The sequence below is a fragment of the Pelophylax lessonae genome (assembly GCF_965119305.1).
Source record: "Pelophylax lessonae genome assembly, chromosome: 1".
In the NCBI taxonomy this organism is placed as follows: Eukaryota; Metazoa; Chordata; class Amphibia; order Anura; family Ranidae; genus Pelophylax; species Pelophylax lessonae.
The window spans coordinates 577,258,409-577,275,864 of record NC_138768.1 but is presented as its reverse complement, the minus strand read 5'-3'; the positions used below and the strand labels follow the sequence as shown (position 1 = coordinate 577,275,864).

Below are 17,456 nucleotides of genomic sequence, written 5' to 3'. Positions count from 1 at the left end.
AGAAAACTCCTGATCAATAACATCAACATGCTCTGCATTGTTTTTTTAGCATTTTTTACACTAATTTTCATACCTAGTTTTAATTAATAAGTAATAAGTAATTAAATGTGTTAAATTAAATAAAATAACACGCCATATGATAAAGAGCCAGCTGGAGCCTTTGTTTCTGAAGATTGTGTGACATAGGGCTGCCCAGCAAATATTGCTGGATTGGGGTTGAAGAAAAATACAATATGAATGGATTGCACTCAGGGGGAAATTCTCCTGCAGTGCAAAGATGTAAACAGACTTTAGGGGAAAAATGAATTATTGATTTTCTTTGCATTTCTGCAGTAAATGTCTTTTTCCACATTATATTTGTCCTTTAAGCAATATTTAAATGCTTTGAGCCCTGTAATAATAAATGGTAAAAAGGGAAAAATCATGTATTGTGTATCTTAGTATGGTTTTTCTTGGAATTCCTCTTCCATTTCACATATGGTAGGCCAACAATAAGCAAATGTTTGGAAGCCAGCATTATTTTAATTCCAAAACTAAATCAAAAAGCAATAATCTATATCATGTGGAAGTTCATCAGAAGGCAGCTGGATAGGCAAACTTTAAAAATGATCTATGGCCAATAAATGTATGCTCACATTTGTGATCTCCAATTATGTTGTGATATGTATTAAGTAGAAAAAAGTTTTTCTTATTTTCTGTGAGTAAATTTTGAAAATAAATACATTTTTCTCCTTCTCGCTGATGAGGCGGCACTGATGGGCACTGATAGGCTGCACTGATGGGCACTGATGAGGTGGCACTTATGGACACTGATGAGGTGGAACTTATGGGCACTGATGAGGTGGCACTGATGAGGAGGTACTAATATGCCGCACTGATGAGCACTGATAGATGGCACTGATAGGTGGCACTGATGAGCACTGATAGGCGGCACTGATGAGCACTGATAGGCGGCACTGATGGGCACTGAGAGACGGCACTGCTGGGCACTGAGAGGTGGCACTGATGGACACTGATGGGTGGCACTGATGGACACTGACGGGTGGCACTGATGAGCACTGATGGGCGGCACTGATGAACACTGATGGGCAGCATCATCAGTGCCCACACTCAGTGCCCATAGTGCTGCTAGTCAGTGCCCATCAGTGCCTAGATGATCAGGCACTGATGGGCACTGACTGGCAGCACTATGGGCACTAATTGTGGGCACTGATGGGGGGCACTGATGGGGGGCACTGTGGGCACTGATGGTGGGCAGTTATGGCATTTTATTTCCTCTTGTGTAATCAGGGCACTGGTTATCAGTGCCCTGATTACATTTCTCTGTGTCCCCTAACCGCTGATCGGCTCACCTCTTCCTCACACGCAGTCTCTGTGTGAGTAAGGAGAGCTGGCAATGAGAGATGATCTCATATGTTTACATTTGAGATCATCTCTCATTGGATGTTCCGATCACGTGGCAAGGGACACGGCTGACACAGATTTTCCCCGATGCGCGCTCGCGGGAGTGCGCGGGTAGTCTGTTACTGGGAGGCCGTATAAAGACGGTCTCCCAGAAATTAGAGCCCACGCTGTAGCCGTCTTTGGGCTATAGCGCGGGCGGGAGGTGGTTAAGTGGCAAATCCTTCCGCTCCAGAACTGGTTAAACTATTCCCACAAAGTTGGGAACATAAAATTATCCAAAATTATATCAAGGTAAGCCGCGCTAAGCAGTGAATTTGTGCTATAACACACAAAATATTATATATGGTGAAAATACCAAGTTAGATACTTGAAATATACAGTGAATAAAAATAATAATAATAACAACAACTTGAATGTGACATACACCCAACCAGGAAGTGTGTAAAGCAAGTTGTGTGCAGAGTAAATTAAAGTTCAATAGTCCCTATAAGGACCCAAAAAATCAACAGTGACAAATAAAAATGTCTAAAGGTGAAAAATGATCTTGACCACAAAAACTGCTGGAAAACTCCAGTAGTCCGTGTGAGATTCCAAAGTGTTAGATCACTCCTATTGCAAGGAACAGCCACTAGATACGCAGACTGCTTACCAGATTGAGGTATATCAAGTGCCTGATTCAAAGGTGTGTACTCCCAGGATGCTCAATAGGATAGACCTCTGGATAAATTCCAACCTCAGATGACAGGAAAAGCTCAACAAACATGGACCACTTGCATGTAAAAAATGATACAAGATCCCATAGCGTAGCACTGTATAATTGTTATGGGTGCATATATCACAAATGTACACCCAATGGTGAAATTTACACCTTAAGTGCAATCCACTTAATAAGGAATAAAGTGCTGAAGTGAAAGATAGTGACCTCCACCAATATTACAAGCTGCTTACCAGACATACGAATGAGTATAGCCAAAGGAAGTTGCAAATAACAAAGTATGTTCCTAACTCCAGTCAGAGAAGCAACCAACACCCACATGCACAAACTGCTTACCAGATGTACACAATTAAGTGCCAGTATCAGATAACAATTTGTTTGAGGAAATTAAAGCCAAAGGAAGGAAATGGCTTTAGTTCAACTTTAAAATGCAGAATAAAAGCTGTATGATATGGGTGGGGGATGGATTAAGCCATGTACCACATCCCAATGATTTAACAGAAAAATTAAAATTAATGCAGGACATTTTAGGTGCTTAACCAATTGCCGACCGACTATTTACTGCGGCAGTCAGCCCCGTACAGGCAAAGTGACGTAGTACTACGTCGCTCGCCTATGAGCTTCTAGGGGGCAAGCGCGCGCTGCCGGAGGCACGCTCCCGCCCCTGCTCGTTCCCTGACATGTCCGCGCGAGTGACCGGCGGTTCTGATGTCCGCTGGTCACCCACGATCTCCCGGTGCAGAGGGAGAAAGGCAGGCGGCTGATGTAAACAAAGCCACCTGTCATTCTCCCTGAAGTAACAGCAGAGATCATACGATCCTGCTGTGTAGGATCGTATGTCTCTGTTGTTACATCACTAGCCACGCCCCTTTACAGTTAGAAGCACGCCCCTAGGGTCACATTTAACCCCTTGATCACTAATAAAGTTAACCCCTTCCCTGCCAGTGTCATTTTTACTGTAACAGTGCATATGTATAGCACTGATTACTGTAGTAATGCCACCGGTACCCCCAAAAGTGTCAAAAATGTCAGTCAAGGGTCCGATCTGTCCGCCGCAATGTCGCAGTCCCACTAAAAAAATCGCAGATCGCCGCCATTACTGGTTAAAAAAAAAACAATAAAAATGACAAAAATCTTTCCCTTAGTTAGTAAACACAATAACTTTTGCGCAGACCAATCAAAATACGCTTATTGCAATTTTTTTTTACCAAACATATGTAGCAGAAAACAAATTGGCCAAAAATAGTAAAAAATTTTGATTTTTACATTTTTTTTGGGGAATTTCATATAAAAAATGTGAAAAATATTATTATTTTTTCAAAATTGTCCCTCTTTTTTTGCTTATAGCGCAAAAAGTAAAAGTCGCACAGGTGGTCAAATACCACCAAAAGAAAGCTCTGTTTGTGGGGAAAAAAATATGTCAATTTGATTTGGGTACAGCGTCACACGACCGCGCAATTGTCCGTTAAATTCATGCAGTGCCAAATCGCAAAATAGGGCCAGGTCTTTGAGCAGCCAAATCCTCAGGGGCTTAAGTGGTTAAATAACATTAATATATTAAAATATTCAATAAAATCAACAAACAATTTTATTCATAATCCATTAAAAACGTTGCATTGCTATTCGAATGTATTATGTTTTTAATGGCTTGAAAAAATACTTTGATGATTTTATTGAATATTTAAAATGCAGAACACGCTTTTATTCTTATGTGCCATACCCTGTTCAAATGTATTTTATAATTATGTGTTAAATTGGTTATTGGTTTAAATTCTAGGTAAGTGCACAAGTAAAATGAACTAAGAACAATATTCAACAAGCGTCTTTTGTAAAATCCCAGAGGGATAAGGCTTTTACTGCGGTACACTGTTTAGTTTCACTTTCATAGAGGTTTCCTCTAAAGCGTAAGGTTTAAAAGAAGTGTTGGAATCCAGGACTTCCCCGTCAGCCCATAGGTCATACAGTAACTGCCAGTATAAATATATCTGTGTTTCTTCACTTAGCTGCCTTTACTTGTTTTAGCTGCAAAGAGCACTGATCCTGCTGTTATCATGGACTTCAAGTGTGCTGTCATCGTTTGTGTTCTACTCTCTGCCATCCTTGTACAAGGTAAGGTCCATGATTTTACAGGCAAACCATTAGCACCAATTCATCTGCATTTGTGTTTGTTCTGTTAACACTATTTTACCTTTTATCGTGTTTTCCTATTGTGATTGACTTCGGTTTCCTAATTGTTGTCTCCCTTCAGGACAACAAAGACAACGAGGAGAGCGATGCTTATGTAAGAAGTTTTCGAAAAAGCTTGATGTAAGGAGAACAGTGAAGTTAGAGATTTTCCCACCAAGTCCCAATTGTGCAAGTGAAGAATATATGTAAGTACGCCACAATATACTTTAGATTATGTTTGCTTTCTTCTACAAATAACACAGATTAAGTAGTCAAAACCAGAGGCTTAGAATACACAATTTGCTAGTTAATGCCTAACTATATATTTGTATTATGCATTGTCTACTGCCATGTGAAGTTTATACCAGCCCTCATATTTAGTGTGGCTCAAAGTGAAACTCCAATATTTCCCCACCACCTGTCTCTCCAACTCCCCAGTATTTTTTCTACCTCTATACATACGTTTTTCTTGGAGTCTTATTGCCGGTCCTGTGATGTCTTTCCATGTTTCTTCTAGTTCTTCTGGCAGCAGTAGGGGATGGATATTCTTCCATGACTGAGTAGTCCTTACGTCATGATGATGCGCCCCCTAGGGATGGCGTGTAAATAACAAGCAGGGTTCATAGGAAATGGCAGTGTTCATTTACCCTCCCCAAGCTCCAGTACTATCTCTGACTTCCTGCTTGGTCCAGCGCCAGAGGTCTTCTTTGAGGCAGAACAACACTATATCCTTCTACCCTGAAGGGGACCTCCGGCGCTGGACTGAGCAGGAAGTTGGGGACAGCACTAGAGGGTGGAGACGGTAAGTGAAAATTGGCACTTGTTTTTTTTAAATGGGGGCATTATAGATTTTTTAAAAATGGAATTGAGGAACTGATGCACAATTGGAACCTTGTTTTCTAGTTTTTCTAGCAGCAGTGGGGGACTGAGCAGCACTTACATAATGATGTAAATTGCCGTTCAGGCCTAGAGCAGTGTTTCTCAACCTTTTTTTTTTTTTTTTGTCAAGGTGCTCTTTAAGATTATACACATGCTCAGAGCACCCCATTTCAAAATGCAAGCCAATGTGTTCCAAGCTTGCATGATCAACTAATGTGAATCCAGTCCTTACAGAGAAGGGCAGGGGAGGGGCAAACAAGATCACTGTGTAATGGTGAACAATGAAAACCTGTGGTTTTTTGTAACTAAAAGCCAAGCTGTATCCACCTACTGGCTGGTATACTGTTTTGGGGCAATTTGTAGGCATTTTACCAAGACACCACTGAAGAAACCTACAGGCACCACAGGGTGCCTGGGCACCCTGGTTGAAAAAGGCTGGCCTAGAGTACTGTGAGCCCAGCCTGCATGATTATGTGCCCCTAGGGGATGGCATGTAAATTACAGGCTGGGCCCACAGGAAATGCAGGTGTGCTCACTTACTATCTTCATGGTTCAGCGTTGTCCCTAGCTTCCTGCTCAATCCAGCGCTGAAGGTCTTCTTTAGGACAAAACAAAATTCTACTCTAAAGGGGACCTATGGCACTGGACCAAGCAGGAAGTCAGGATAAGGAAAGGATAAGTGAACACTGGCACTATTTTTAATTTTTTTGTTAACATGCAATGAGGAGGAGGGGGGAGGAATATAAATTATAATTTAAAAAAAAGGAAGAAAAATCAGAGTTTTGCAGGAAATGCTACTTAGGAGCTCATGTACTATTGAAACCTTGTCCTAAAAGTATATATGTCTGTAATTGTGAGCTGTATGCTGTGAGAACTTTATGTGTGCCGTTTGTGAATGAATATGAAAATAGCCACTAGAATGAAATTAGATTATGAGATTATTATTGTGTTAATATTGTGTTTTTCCTTTACAGCGCTACTGTCAAACGCAAAGGTTCTAAGAAAGCTCTCTCAAAAACAGAAACAAAATGTGTTAGACCTGCCATGAAACAAGTAAAAGATATTCTTGATGGAAAGATTGGGTACGTTTTTTTTATTGGACAATACGTATATAAAGATAATGATTTATAGATTTAACAAAACTTTTTTTTTAGCTTTTGTTAACAGTTTCCTTTTTTTTTTTTTTATACTGTTGTGATAAAGCAGAATGATAGGCATCTAAAATTGCATTTCCCAATACATTTTGGTTAGGATTAAAAAACTCCAATTTAATTACAGATGTGGCAAATCAAAACATTGTTTATGATTGTGTGAGAATTTATTACTTAGAGCATAATTCCAGTTGTTACCAGCCAGTATACACATTGGGGTTGATTTGCTAAAAGCAAATATACTGTGCACTTTGCAAGTGCAGTTGCTCCGATGCCTAGTAAACTAAAGCTATACTTTACAAAGAATACCCAATTACATGGAAGGGAAATAAAAAAGTATTTTTGCTTGCACACAATTGGATGATGGAAGTCAACAGAGCTTCCCCTCATTAACTAAGCTTCGGAGGAACTGCACTTGCAAAGTGCAGTCTATTTGCCTTTAGTAAATCAACCTCATTGTGTGTTATTGTGTATTTTCACGCCGTATTTATGATACATTTGTTGAGTTTGTTAGTTCTTTTTTATTGTGTCCCCATTTGGGAATTCTCTTTTCTGTAGAGATTGTGGTTATTGGGATAGAAAGTGAGAGGAATCTTCTCAATAGGGACAAAGACAGCGATAAAAATGACAATGGTTATGTACTATTTATATACTAATTATTTTATTAACTTTTTGCAAACTGACTCATTCTAACTGTAACAGTTACTTGCAAAAAACCCTACAGAGTTCCTAACCTTTCCCCATGTTTATACAATTGTAGCTTTGCCTAGACTTAGATTTTTATAAAATATGCTTTACCAGTAAGCAGCCAATAAGTCTTTTTTTTTTTCTTCTTCTATGAACAGGAAGAAAATACAAGTGATCAAGCATCCATCACGAAAAGAGTGAAGAAGATAAGACCCTATGACTTACCCCCTATGACAATCATTACATATCAACATGCTTAGCTATAATGCAGAGTAGCTGGCAATAATGTGGAAAGCAGTATATTACAGGGAACTAACACATTTATCTTGTGATGCAGCTTTGCAGTTTTTTTTTATTAGTGGAGGATGACGAAGAACATTTCTTTAGAACTTAAATTAGTTACTGCCAATGATTTGTTAAATAACAAAATAGTTTTTTGTCCATACAGTATGTGCTGTATATTGATTAAGTAATTACTGCCCTACACAAACTGGTTATGACACAGAAATAGCTGTTGTTTTTAACATATTAAAGTGAATCTGTTGCAAATTTTATGTGCTGAATGGACCATGTAAACCCGAAAGATTTTCTAAGCCCCCGCTGCTTAGAAGTGATCTTACCCAAAGTCATATCTCTACTAGGGATGGGCGAATGGTTCGGCCCAAGCATAAGTTCGGGCCAAACATTGGCTGTTCGCCTGTTTGAAGAACATCGAAATTATCTGGGTGTTCGACAGTTTGTTTGGCCCTCCGAATGACCACAATGCACCGTGCTGCCGCATTGAAAGCCCTGATTGGCTGAAGCAATGAAAGCTTTGCCCAATCAGGGCACAGAGCACTGTCCGAGCCATGATTGGAGAAAGTAATGATGACTCTGTCCCAACCCACACTATAAAAGTATAGTATTTTTCAGTACGTTGCGTGCCATTTAACTCAGCATATTTCAGTGTGTTACTGCAAGTTTAACGCAGTATATTTCTGTGCGTTAGTGCACGTTTAATGCAGTATATTTCTGTGCGTTAGTGCACATTTAATGCAGTATATTTCTGTGCGTTAGTGCAGATTTACTGCAGTATAGTGTAGTGTGTGGGGGGAGTGTGTCTGTGTAGTTATTACTTAAGTTAAAATGCACCAAACACCACTTTCCATTGATTAAAGTGCATCCACGTACACATTTCCACATCTTTATTACATTTTGTTAGTAAGCACCTTTCCGTCATATTTGGGGGGCCAACAAGGAGAGGCAGATTTTCCTATAGCACTGTGAGAGGGCCAGCAGCGTATGTGTCTCCAGGCAAAGGTGGACGTGCTCAGTCCCTAGGCAGGGCATTATATCCTCTGTTTAGTGATGTTGCTGGTGCTATCCGGCCACAGCATGCAGAGGAGGTGGTGGACTGGTTTACTATACCATACCATTCCTCCTCATCCTCCGTCACCCAAGCAGAGACTAGTGCGCAGTTCACTGCAGCTGCCAGAGTGGCTAAATCTGCCTCGTTGCCCACAACTATTCCTGACCTGTCAGGCATGGAGGAGTCAGCTGAGTTATTGCTCCTTGGTGATGCACAGCCATTACTTGATTCAGATGTTGGTTCTGAGGTTGAGGAAGGTAGGAACATGGACCTACAGAGAGGGGAGAACACTGGTCCACAAATTGGCAGACATGTTCCCCCAGCCGCTACCTATTACTTCTTTCCAGTCTGAAGAGACACCAGACATTCTCCAAAAAATCTCTAATCTTGTTCCCAATGCACAACATTTTGGCTTCATCATAAAGACTGGCTCCCCAAGCGCTTGTTTACAAAATAAAGAAAGCTTGCAGGGAAAATGTCATTTTTTTGGCCTAAGAGCCCATTCAGACAGGGGCGACACGACTTGCTGGGGCGACCTGTGAAGTCATATAATTGAAGTCAATGCAAGTCGCCTCCAGGTCGCCCCAAAGTAGTACAGGACCTTTTTCTAAGTCGGAGCGATTATTGTCGCTCCTATTAGAACGGGTCCTGTGCTAATCAATGGCAGGCGACCGACCGCGACTTGTCAGGCGACCAAGTCGCCTGACAAGTCACGCTAGTGTGAATGGACCCTTATAAAGCAATTATTTCTGCTGTGGCAGCTTCTATAGACAGTACATACTTTACAGGTAGTCTAAGGGGACCCCCCAGGCACTATATTGAAAGGAGTTTTTCATTTTTATTGTTATGTCTCATTTTGATGCTTTCACTTTAAGCCTCAGTAAATCACTGCTCATTTAAAAATAATAATTTTTACAAACCTTTTTTTTTCATTGATTCATGTTCCCCCAGAGCGGTACCTGGACCCCCTATAACCATTGTATGCCCAATTACTTGCACATAAGCCTTCAAAATGGGCACTTTTGATTTTTCCAGTTGAGGTTCCATAGACTTCAATAGGGTTCGTTATTCGGTTCCAAACTTTTGCGATGTTTGAAAGTTCTGGTGCAAACCGAACAGGGGGTCATTTGGCCCATCCCTACTCTTTACCACTGGAATTATGCTCAAAAGTACCGATGTTTACATTTTACAACTTCAAGAGTGCGTGACTTAGATCTTTAATGAACACTAGCATGTAGCAGATTTGCAAAAATGTGCAAAATGTTTTTTTATGCCCATGTGTCTGTGTGTGTATACTGTATATATACAATATATATGTAAATATTGTGACATTTGTAAATATTGTTTGATAAGAATATAATATGTGCCATATTGTAAATTATATTTTGCTGGATATATTTTGTTTTTTTTTTAATTTTTTGTATAAAAAATAAGAAAATAAATAAAATCACTTTTGCAAACAAAATATTTATGTGTTGATTTAGTAAAAAATTTCCAGACCAGCGAAAAATGGACCTTTACTTGTGAAGGAAGATCCTTTCAAATAGAGCATATTCTTGTTTGTAAGCATGCAAATACTCTTTAACTTATTAGTTGAGTGTTTTTAATTTGCTTTTATTGTTTTTTATAGGTTTTAATGAAGGTGATACTTAAACCTCAACGTTTTTAAGGGCACGGCCTTTCATGTACTTTATTTGATAATGTTATACATATTTGGGCAAGTTGGTGTAACTTTGCAGAAAAATAGGATTTTTGCAGAAAATCAAAGATACTTTGGGGTTGATTTACCAAAATTGGAGAGTGCAAAATTTAGTTCAGCTGTGCCAATCATCTTCTAACTTTAGTTTGTTCAATTAAACTTTGACAAAGAAAAAAACCTTGAAGTTGAGCTGCACCATATTTTGCACTCTCTAGTTTTAGTAAATCAACCCCTTTGAGACCTCAAGATCTATTAGCCAATGGATACAAATGGTTGTATATGAATGTCTTACCCTTGCTACCTCTATCATCTCTACAATTAAACCAATTCTGGATAAAACATGTCAAAGATGGAGGATTCTTGACAGGATGTTTGTTGTACACCTTTGCTAAATAAATATACCTGTGTTTGGGATACAATGGTGTAAAGCTACTTTTGTTTTATGGCTGATAGAAAAAGGACACAATGCAGCATGGTAGCCAACCATTGAAAGTAAAAAAATGACAAGGAGAATACAGACATAAAAAAAACCTCTAGAGCGATATATGGAAAATGACCACATTTATTTACTAAATGACCCTAAAACTAGAACAAAAAAATGAATTCTGTTTTAAGCTGTTTGGTGCTTAAAGTGCTGGCTATGTTATTTGATGCTGGAGACAAACACACATAAAGACACACAGAAAGCACCTTTTTTCTAGCATGTTTCATTTGTTTGTTGGTATCAACATTACCTTGCCATCTCACTATTTTTCTTTACATCTGTTAAGATAAAGCCAGTGCTTGCTTACTTCAAATATGACTATACATTCTCAGACAGAGGCTTTTTGTGTATGCCCTACCATCTCTAGCAACTCTTTATGGATATACTGCAATCTCTTTGAAAAATCTATTTTAATAAAATTTTCAGTTTTGGAAAAAAAAAAAACACATAGAAAATGCAATAGAGTTGACATGCATTTTTCAACATATTCTGCAGTACTATAAAGTAGTTGTAAACCCCATCCATGAAAGTTGAACTAAGCACATATATATGTAGTGTTTACTGATCTCTTTCCAAAGCTCTAAGTGCTGTTTCTACCTGGTGCTCAGTTCCTCTGTTATCAGTATGTCTCACTTCTGACTAGTTCTCTGACACATGTGATAACAGTAGCTGAAAATTTGTGTCAGGGAGAGAGCTTAGAGGTAGATAGCTACAGGGCTTGTCTATTCGAACTACAGCTCTGCATGTTCCTTCGTTTCTCTGCCTATGTGGAGGGGTTGTCCTTTTTCTCCAATCATCTCTCACACAGTGTAAGTCCAGTATCCCCATCCTTCCCTGTGTACTGCTGAAAGAGGAAAACATATGTAGGAGGATTTGTTTCATCTCTGTGTATCATTTGTGGCTATTCACTTCACTGGGTATATGAAGTATATGGGTATATGTAAGTGGTTTACAACCACTTTAATGCTCATTGACAAGCCTTTTCTAGAGCTTTTCACCCCAACTTTAATACTTACATTAATTTAATAATATTTAAATACTTTTTAATAATGCAATTAAATAATTAGTATTTCTTTAATAATAAGTAATGCAAAAGTAAACAGACAGAAAAAATAAACAAATTGAGCCACAGGAGCTTTTTGCCATAATGTGCAGGTATGCACAGCATTTTTGCACATTATGGCACTTTTACCCAGCAAAGCAATCTCCTTTAGTACTGCGATATCCATGTTCCCCTCCATATCTTAGATTGTAAGCTCCTTGAGGGCAGGGGCTGATGCGAATGTAAAATATATATGTAAAGGACTGCATGTATTGACGGCTGGGTTCAGTCTTTCACCATTGTGATTGGCTAGGTCAGCATGCACACAGGAGTTAACATATTTATCAGCATATAACACACACTTTTTCTCCCTGAAAACAAAGTGAAAATAATATGTGCGTGTTATACGCCGATATATTTCTGGAGGGGAATAGGGGTGAGCGCCACCGTATTACACAGAGTGGGGATCTCCCGCGTACTCGGTGGCCGCTGTTATACAAGGTCCCGCCTCCTGGACCGGCTCCCATGATAGACAGCACACTGGTTCAATGTCAGGACATGTGCTGTCTATCATAGGTGCTGGGCCAGGAGGCGGGACTTCGTATAACAGCGGCTGCGGGAGATCCTGCTCTGTGTAATCCGGCAGCTCCATCTCCATGGTGAGGATGCAGATGGGCATTGACCAGGCTGCAATGTTGGGCAAAGATGAGGCTGCAAATGGGCACTGATCAGACTGCTATGAAGGGCGATGGTGAGGCTGCATATGAGCAATGATCTGGCTAAAATGATGGGCACTGGTCAGGTTGCAATGATTGGCAATGGTGAGGATGCAGATGGGCACTGATCAGGCTGCAATGATGGGCAATCACGGGGCTGCAGATGGGCACTGATCAGGCTGCAATGATGGGCAATGGTGAGGCTGCAGATGGGCACTTATCAGGCTGCAATGATGGGAAATGGTGGGACTGCACATGGGCACCGATCAGGCTGCGTTGATGGGCAATGGTAAGGCTGCATTGATCAGCACTGATCAGGCTGCATTGATGGGCACTGGTGAGGCTGCATTGATGGGCACTGACCCTTATTTTGATTCAAAGTTCTTTTTAAAATTTCTCTTTTTTCCCTGAAACTTTTCTCCAAAATTAAGGTGCGTATTATATGCCTGTGCGTGTTATACACCGATAAATACGGTACCTTATTTCAAAAACATACTGCTCATACATAGCTCACTGACAGACAGGGAGATGCATTTGTGAAAGAAAGACATAACAGAATCTCTTCTGTCATAAAATGCTTACCTGTGAAGAAGTTTTCAAAAAAGATTTTCCTTCACTTTTAATACGTAATATCTTTTAACATTTTTTTTTTTTTTTTTCGAATAATAATGATAGCAATAACAATATTCATTTTTAACAAGTTAATCATTTTAAAACTTTTTAGTGATACTAATTATAGCAATAAAATGACCTAATAATAAAAATTCATGTAATACTTGTTTTTTGGAGAGACAAGTTTGCATGCGTGACATTGACATGTGTTGACATACATTTTTGTAGTTTGCATAAAAATGCAGTGTGGGTCATTTATAATTTTTTTGTAATAATAATGATAGCAATAATAATAATAATTTTTAACATGTTAATAATTAAAACTTTTTTTAGTGATACTAATAATGATAGTTATTGACCTAATAAAAATGAATGTAATACTTTTTTTTTTTTTTTTTTGAGGGACGAGTTGGCGTGTGCGGCATTGTCGCGTGTTGACATACATTTTTGTGGCTTGCATAAAAATGCAGTGTGGGCTATTTATAATTCTTGTTGCAAGCACTGTGTCCCTAAATCTGCCACTGCTCATAAATCAATAAAAATGAATGACACATTTACTAATTAAGTGCTCCTCACTAGCATCAGTCCTAAGAAAAAATATATATAAACATGTGGTTAGTTTTGCGACAGTGCTATTCCAGCGCATATGAGCTCATAAGAAAATAGCTAGGAGCCCAGCCCATAGTGCAGAAAGGAGCCTACCACATGTCTGGCTCATTAGTAAATTATATTTAGCAGCAGTATTGTTAGTATTACTATTTCTGCTAAATGTGACGGCTTCCTATTTGGGGCTTCTGGTTGTTAGAGATCCAGGCCAATGGCTTTCCTGCAACCAGTGAGGCATCCCCACCTGGCCAGCTCTACGTCTATAGTCTGTGTGCAAAAAAAGCATATGTAATGAATGGTTCTACTTAGCTATGTCCCAACCATACTCACTGCTCACCACAGTGTTATACATGCTGCATTATTGTTCTCCTTGGAGTGCCCAGGGGTGCCCCAAGTCTTTTAAATTTCTAGCAACTTCCCTGTCCCACAAAATCACTGCACACTTTTGGTTTCCCATGAAACCCAATTGGCAGACCACCAGCTGTGCTGTGATGCTGAGACAGCTGTGGTGGCAGCTGGGAGTGGGACCCTAGCTGCAGAAATCAGTCAAATGGGAGGGGACGACAAGTTTGGCATCTTTGCCCGGGGCAATGGATGACCATGGCATAGTACAGCTAGTATACCATACGCAAGCTAATAGCTGGTCTTACTTACTGCTAGTTTTCTAGTCAGCAAACTGGCAGTAATGCTATAATTCCCACCCTGGTGTGAACAACCCTCCAAACTGTTTGTGGCAGTTCTGAAACTGAAACAGATGTGTGAATTTTTCCTACCTGTACAAAAAGCCCCATCTGGTCCAGCTAGAGCAAGAGTTCTATAATCTTGCATTGCCTCCAAATGGCCTTGCTGAGCATATACGTTATTGCTCAACCTGTCTTTAGGTTAATTGCACTATGACTGCAGGAGTTGTTAGAAGTATTATTAGCAGGGATGAGCTGAGGCATGTTCGGATCTGAGTCCAAACCCACATGAGCTATCCCACCAGGACAACCAATCATAAGCTGTGGGAGTGTGTCTAGGAAAAGTTTTAAAATAAAGCTATAGGCAAAATTAAAAATGACATATGGAAATGCTGCTCTGTTCCACTCTAGGGAAACACAACTTGTGGTATCTATCCCAAAATTATGTACACAGAATTAAATCCCAAAGGGATTTAGCAGATGGGGAGAGGGATGTTGCGATACCAAAAAAGAGTACAATGACAGGTATAAATGCAAAAATTATAGATCTATAAAAAGTCTAGTCTTTATTAATTGACATAGGTAAAAAAGACAATGTCTTACTGACAGTATATAGCATCAATTACAAAAATACTGACAATGCGGCATACATTAAAAGAGCACAAAGTACAAAAGGTAAATACATGGGCGATATATGTAGGACAAAACTCGGAAACCATCCAAGAAAGGAGGGCCTTGCGGGATTTGACTCTTCTTTCTGATTTGGGAGATCAACGAGACCTCATAGACCGCATTGATCTGGAGGGTCTCTTGGACCTCCCCCCTCCTTCCCCTGATTCAGCTCCAACCTATGTTCAAAAGGAAATCACACAGATTTCCATCGGTCTATTTAAACCCACATTTAGTAGCATTTCTTCAGTGCACCACCAAGGCCATTGAATCAATTCAGGCCTGCTCTTCTTCATCTGACTCAAATCTATCCTTAGAACATCGAAAGGCCCTAGATTCCTTGGCCAAGGACAAGTCTATAGTTATCAAACTGGCTGACAAGAGGGGGGGGGGGAACTGTGGTCATGGATGCTGAAAGTTATAGAAATATGTGCCTGAAGATTGAAGAAATTCTATAAGATATTGGATACAGACCATCATCTCTAAACTTTGACTTCATTTGTAACCTGCATCCTAGACTACGCACTCCCCAAAATACATAAATCCCTTTCAGATCCCTCTGGCAGACCCATAATCTCCGGGAACTCTAGCATTTCAGAGAACGCGAGTATTTTTGTTTATTCTTTTCTTCGACCATTTATCATGAGCCTACTATCATACATGAAGGACACAAGTCATTTCTTATCTTGAGTAGATGGCCTCCAAGTCCCTAAGGGTACCCTTTTGGGGACCTTTGACGTGGAGGCACTTTATTCATTGATACCCCATTCCAAGGGTTCACAAGTGGTTAACAACTTCTTCTCTCAGAGCGTGGCGCACTCTGAGGATAAGTTCAAATATATTCTCGACCTTCTGGAAAATATTCTTTACCACAATGATTTTTCTTTTGATCGTTCCTTTTTCCTCCAGGTACAGGGCGTAGCGATGGGGACTTGTTGTGCCCCATCCTACGCCAATCTGTACCTGGGAGAATGGGAGCATCTGTTTCTCCACTCAGATGATTTTGTGCACTTTTTTCAACATTTTCTTTTATGGCTATGCTATATAGACAAAGTTTTCTTTCTTTGGGATGGCTCTCCAGCCCTTCTACAGCAGTTTTTATCTGCTATGAACATAAATGACTATAATCTGTCTTTTATGATGTCGTACAGCTCTGATACAATTACATTCTTGGACGTTTCCATAGAGGTTACCCCCGAGGGTTTGCTGGTGAGTGACCTCTACTGTAAACCCTCGGCTGGTAACACAATTCTACGAGCTGATAGCTTCCACCCCAAGCCCTTGATGCGCTCCATTCCCTATTCTCAATTTCTTAGACTACGCCGGAATTGCAGTGATGATGACAAATTTAGATTGGCAGCCTCCCAGCTCAGGGATTGTTTATTGCATAGAGGATACTTGAAAACTTGTTTATGCAAGGCTTTAAAAAAAGCACTCAAGCTATCAAGATCCTCATTACTTTCAGATAAACCCAGAGCCGTTTCCACCGTCAGACAACCTATGAGATTGAAAAAAAATGTGTGGAGGCTGGTACAAGGCGTTACCTATAAGTTATAACTCATAAAAATCATCACATAAAGTGATATAAATCAATGTGCCAGTAAATACCAATAAACAGGGGTATATGTACCACAAACCCCCAACTTGTGCTCAGTATATATAGGTGCTATACTGTGAGCCAAAGGAAAGTGCAATAAATATTAGTAATAAAAGTGCACAAAATATGAAAATAATTTATTAAGAGATGGATAAAGTGCAAAGTGACAGTGAAATGTGAATAGTGCAAATTATCACAGAATACATTCCATAGAAAGGTGTATATAAATTCCTCAGAGATAGTGTATATTAAAATAAATCACTTTTAGAATAGTAAGAAGGTGAACTCCTTGCCTAAAAACCTCAGCAAAGTGTCCAGAATAACATCAAAGACTTGTATCCTCAAATTATAGAAAGAAGGTGAATTGAGAAATAAAAGGAAAAAAACAAAGCAAAAATTGTGTTTGCATCCGTGTTCACCACTAGATGTCACACTAGCAATACGACCTGTGTATAGGGAGACAGGCTTACAATAACTCCGGGGTTTCTTCCACATCTGATGGGCAGATATTGTAGCGATCCTGGTGATCTAAATGCTCCAACAGAAATATAACCCCATGGTTGTAAAACTTGCAAGGCAATAGTGTGGAAAAAACAGTGTAGACTCACTCGTTGGGCTGATCAGGATCAGTGTAGTGCACGCCGAGAAGCTTTCGCGTTCCACGGCTCTGGCTCCGTAACCGGAAGTGACGTAAGACGTTTAGACTCCACCCTACGCGTTTCGTTATAGGACGTCTGAGAACCTATGAGATTCATTACTACATTTAATTCCCAACACAATACTATACGTAAACATATTTCCAATTTTTGGCATTTACTTCAGGCTGGTAAGAAAATTGCTCAACGTATCCCCTCAAAACCATTGATTACCTCTAGGAGGGCTCCCTCCTTAAAGGACAAACTCGTATCGAGTACATTTACTACTCCCATTCCCATGGCTGAAACTTGAATCAATCAGGGAACACATCCCTGTGGGCAATGCCAATGGTGTCGTTTTCTGAT

At 39.8% G+C, this 17,456-nt stretch overlaps 2 protein-coding genes across 3 annotated transcripts in view; one reads left to right on the top strand and one right to left on the bottom strand.

Moving 5' to 3' along the window:
* RUFY3 (RUN and FYVE domain containing 3) overlaps nt 1-17,456 on the bottom strand; it is a 388,583-nt gene that overhangs the window by 239,208 nt on the left and 131,919 nt on the right. The window lies entirely within an intron of this gene.
* The window catches only part of LOC309548572 (C-X-C motif chemokine 10-like), a gene marked incomplete at its 3' end in the record, with an annotated part of 79,233 nt that continues 65,884 nt past the window's right edge, over nt 4,108-17,456 (top strand). Inside the window, exons 1-3 of the mRNA XM_082248546.1 lie at nt 4,108-4,228; nt 4,368-4,491; nt 6,139-6,250. Of these exons, the coding sequence (XP_082104672.1) occupies nt 4,171-4,228; nt 4,368-4,491; nt 6,139-6,250 (294 nt within the window). The 5' untranslated portion in view covers nt 4,108-4,170. The remainder of the gene's footprint in view (nt 4,229-4,367; nt 4,492-6,138; nt 6,251-17,456) is intronic.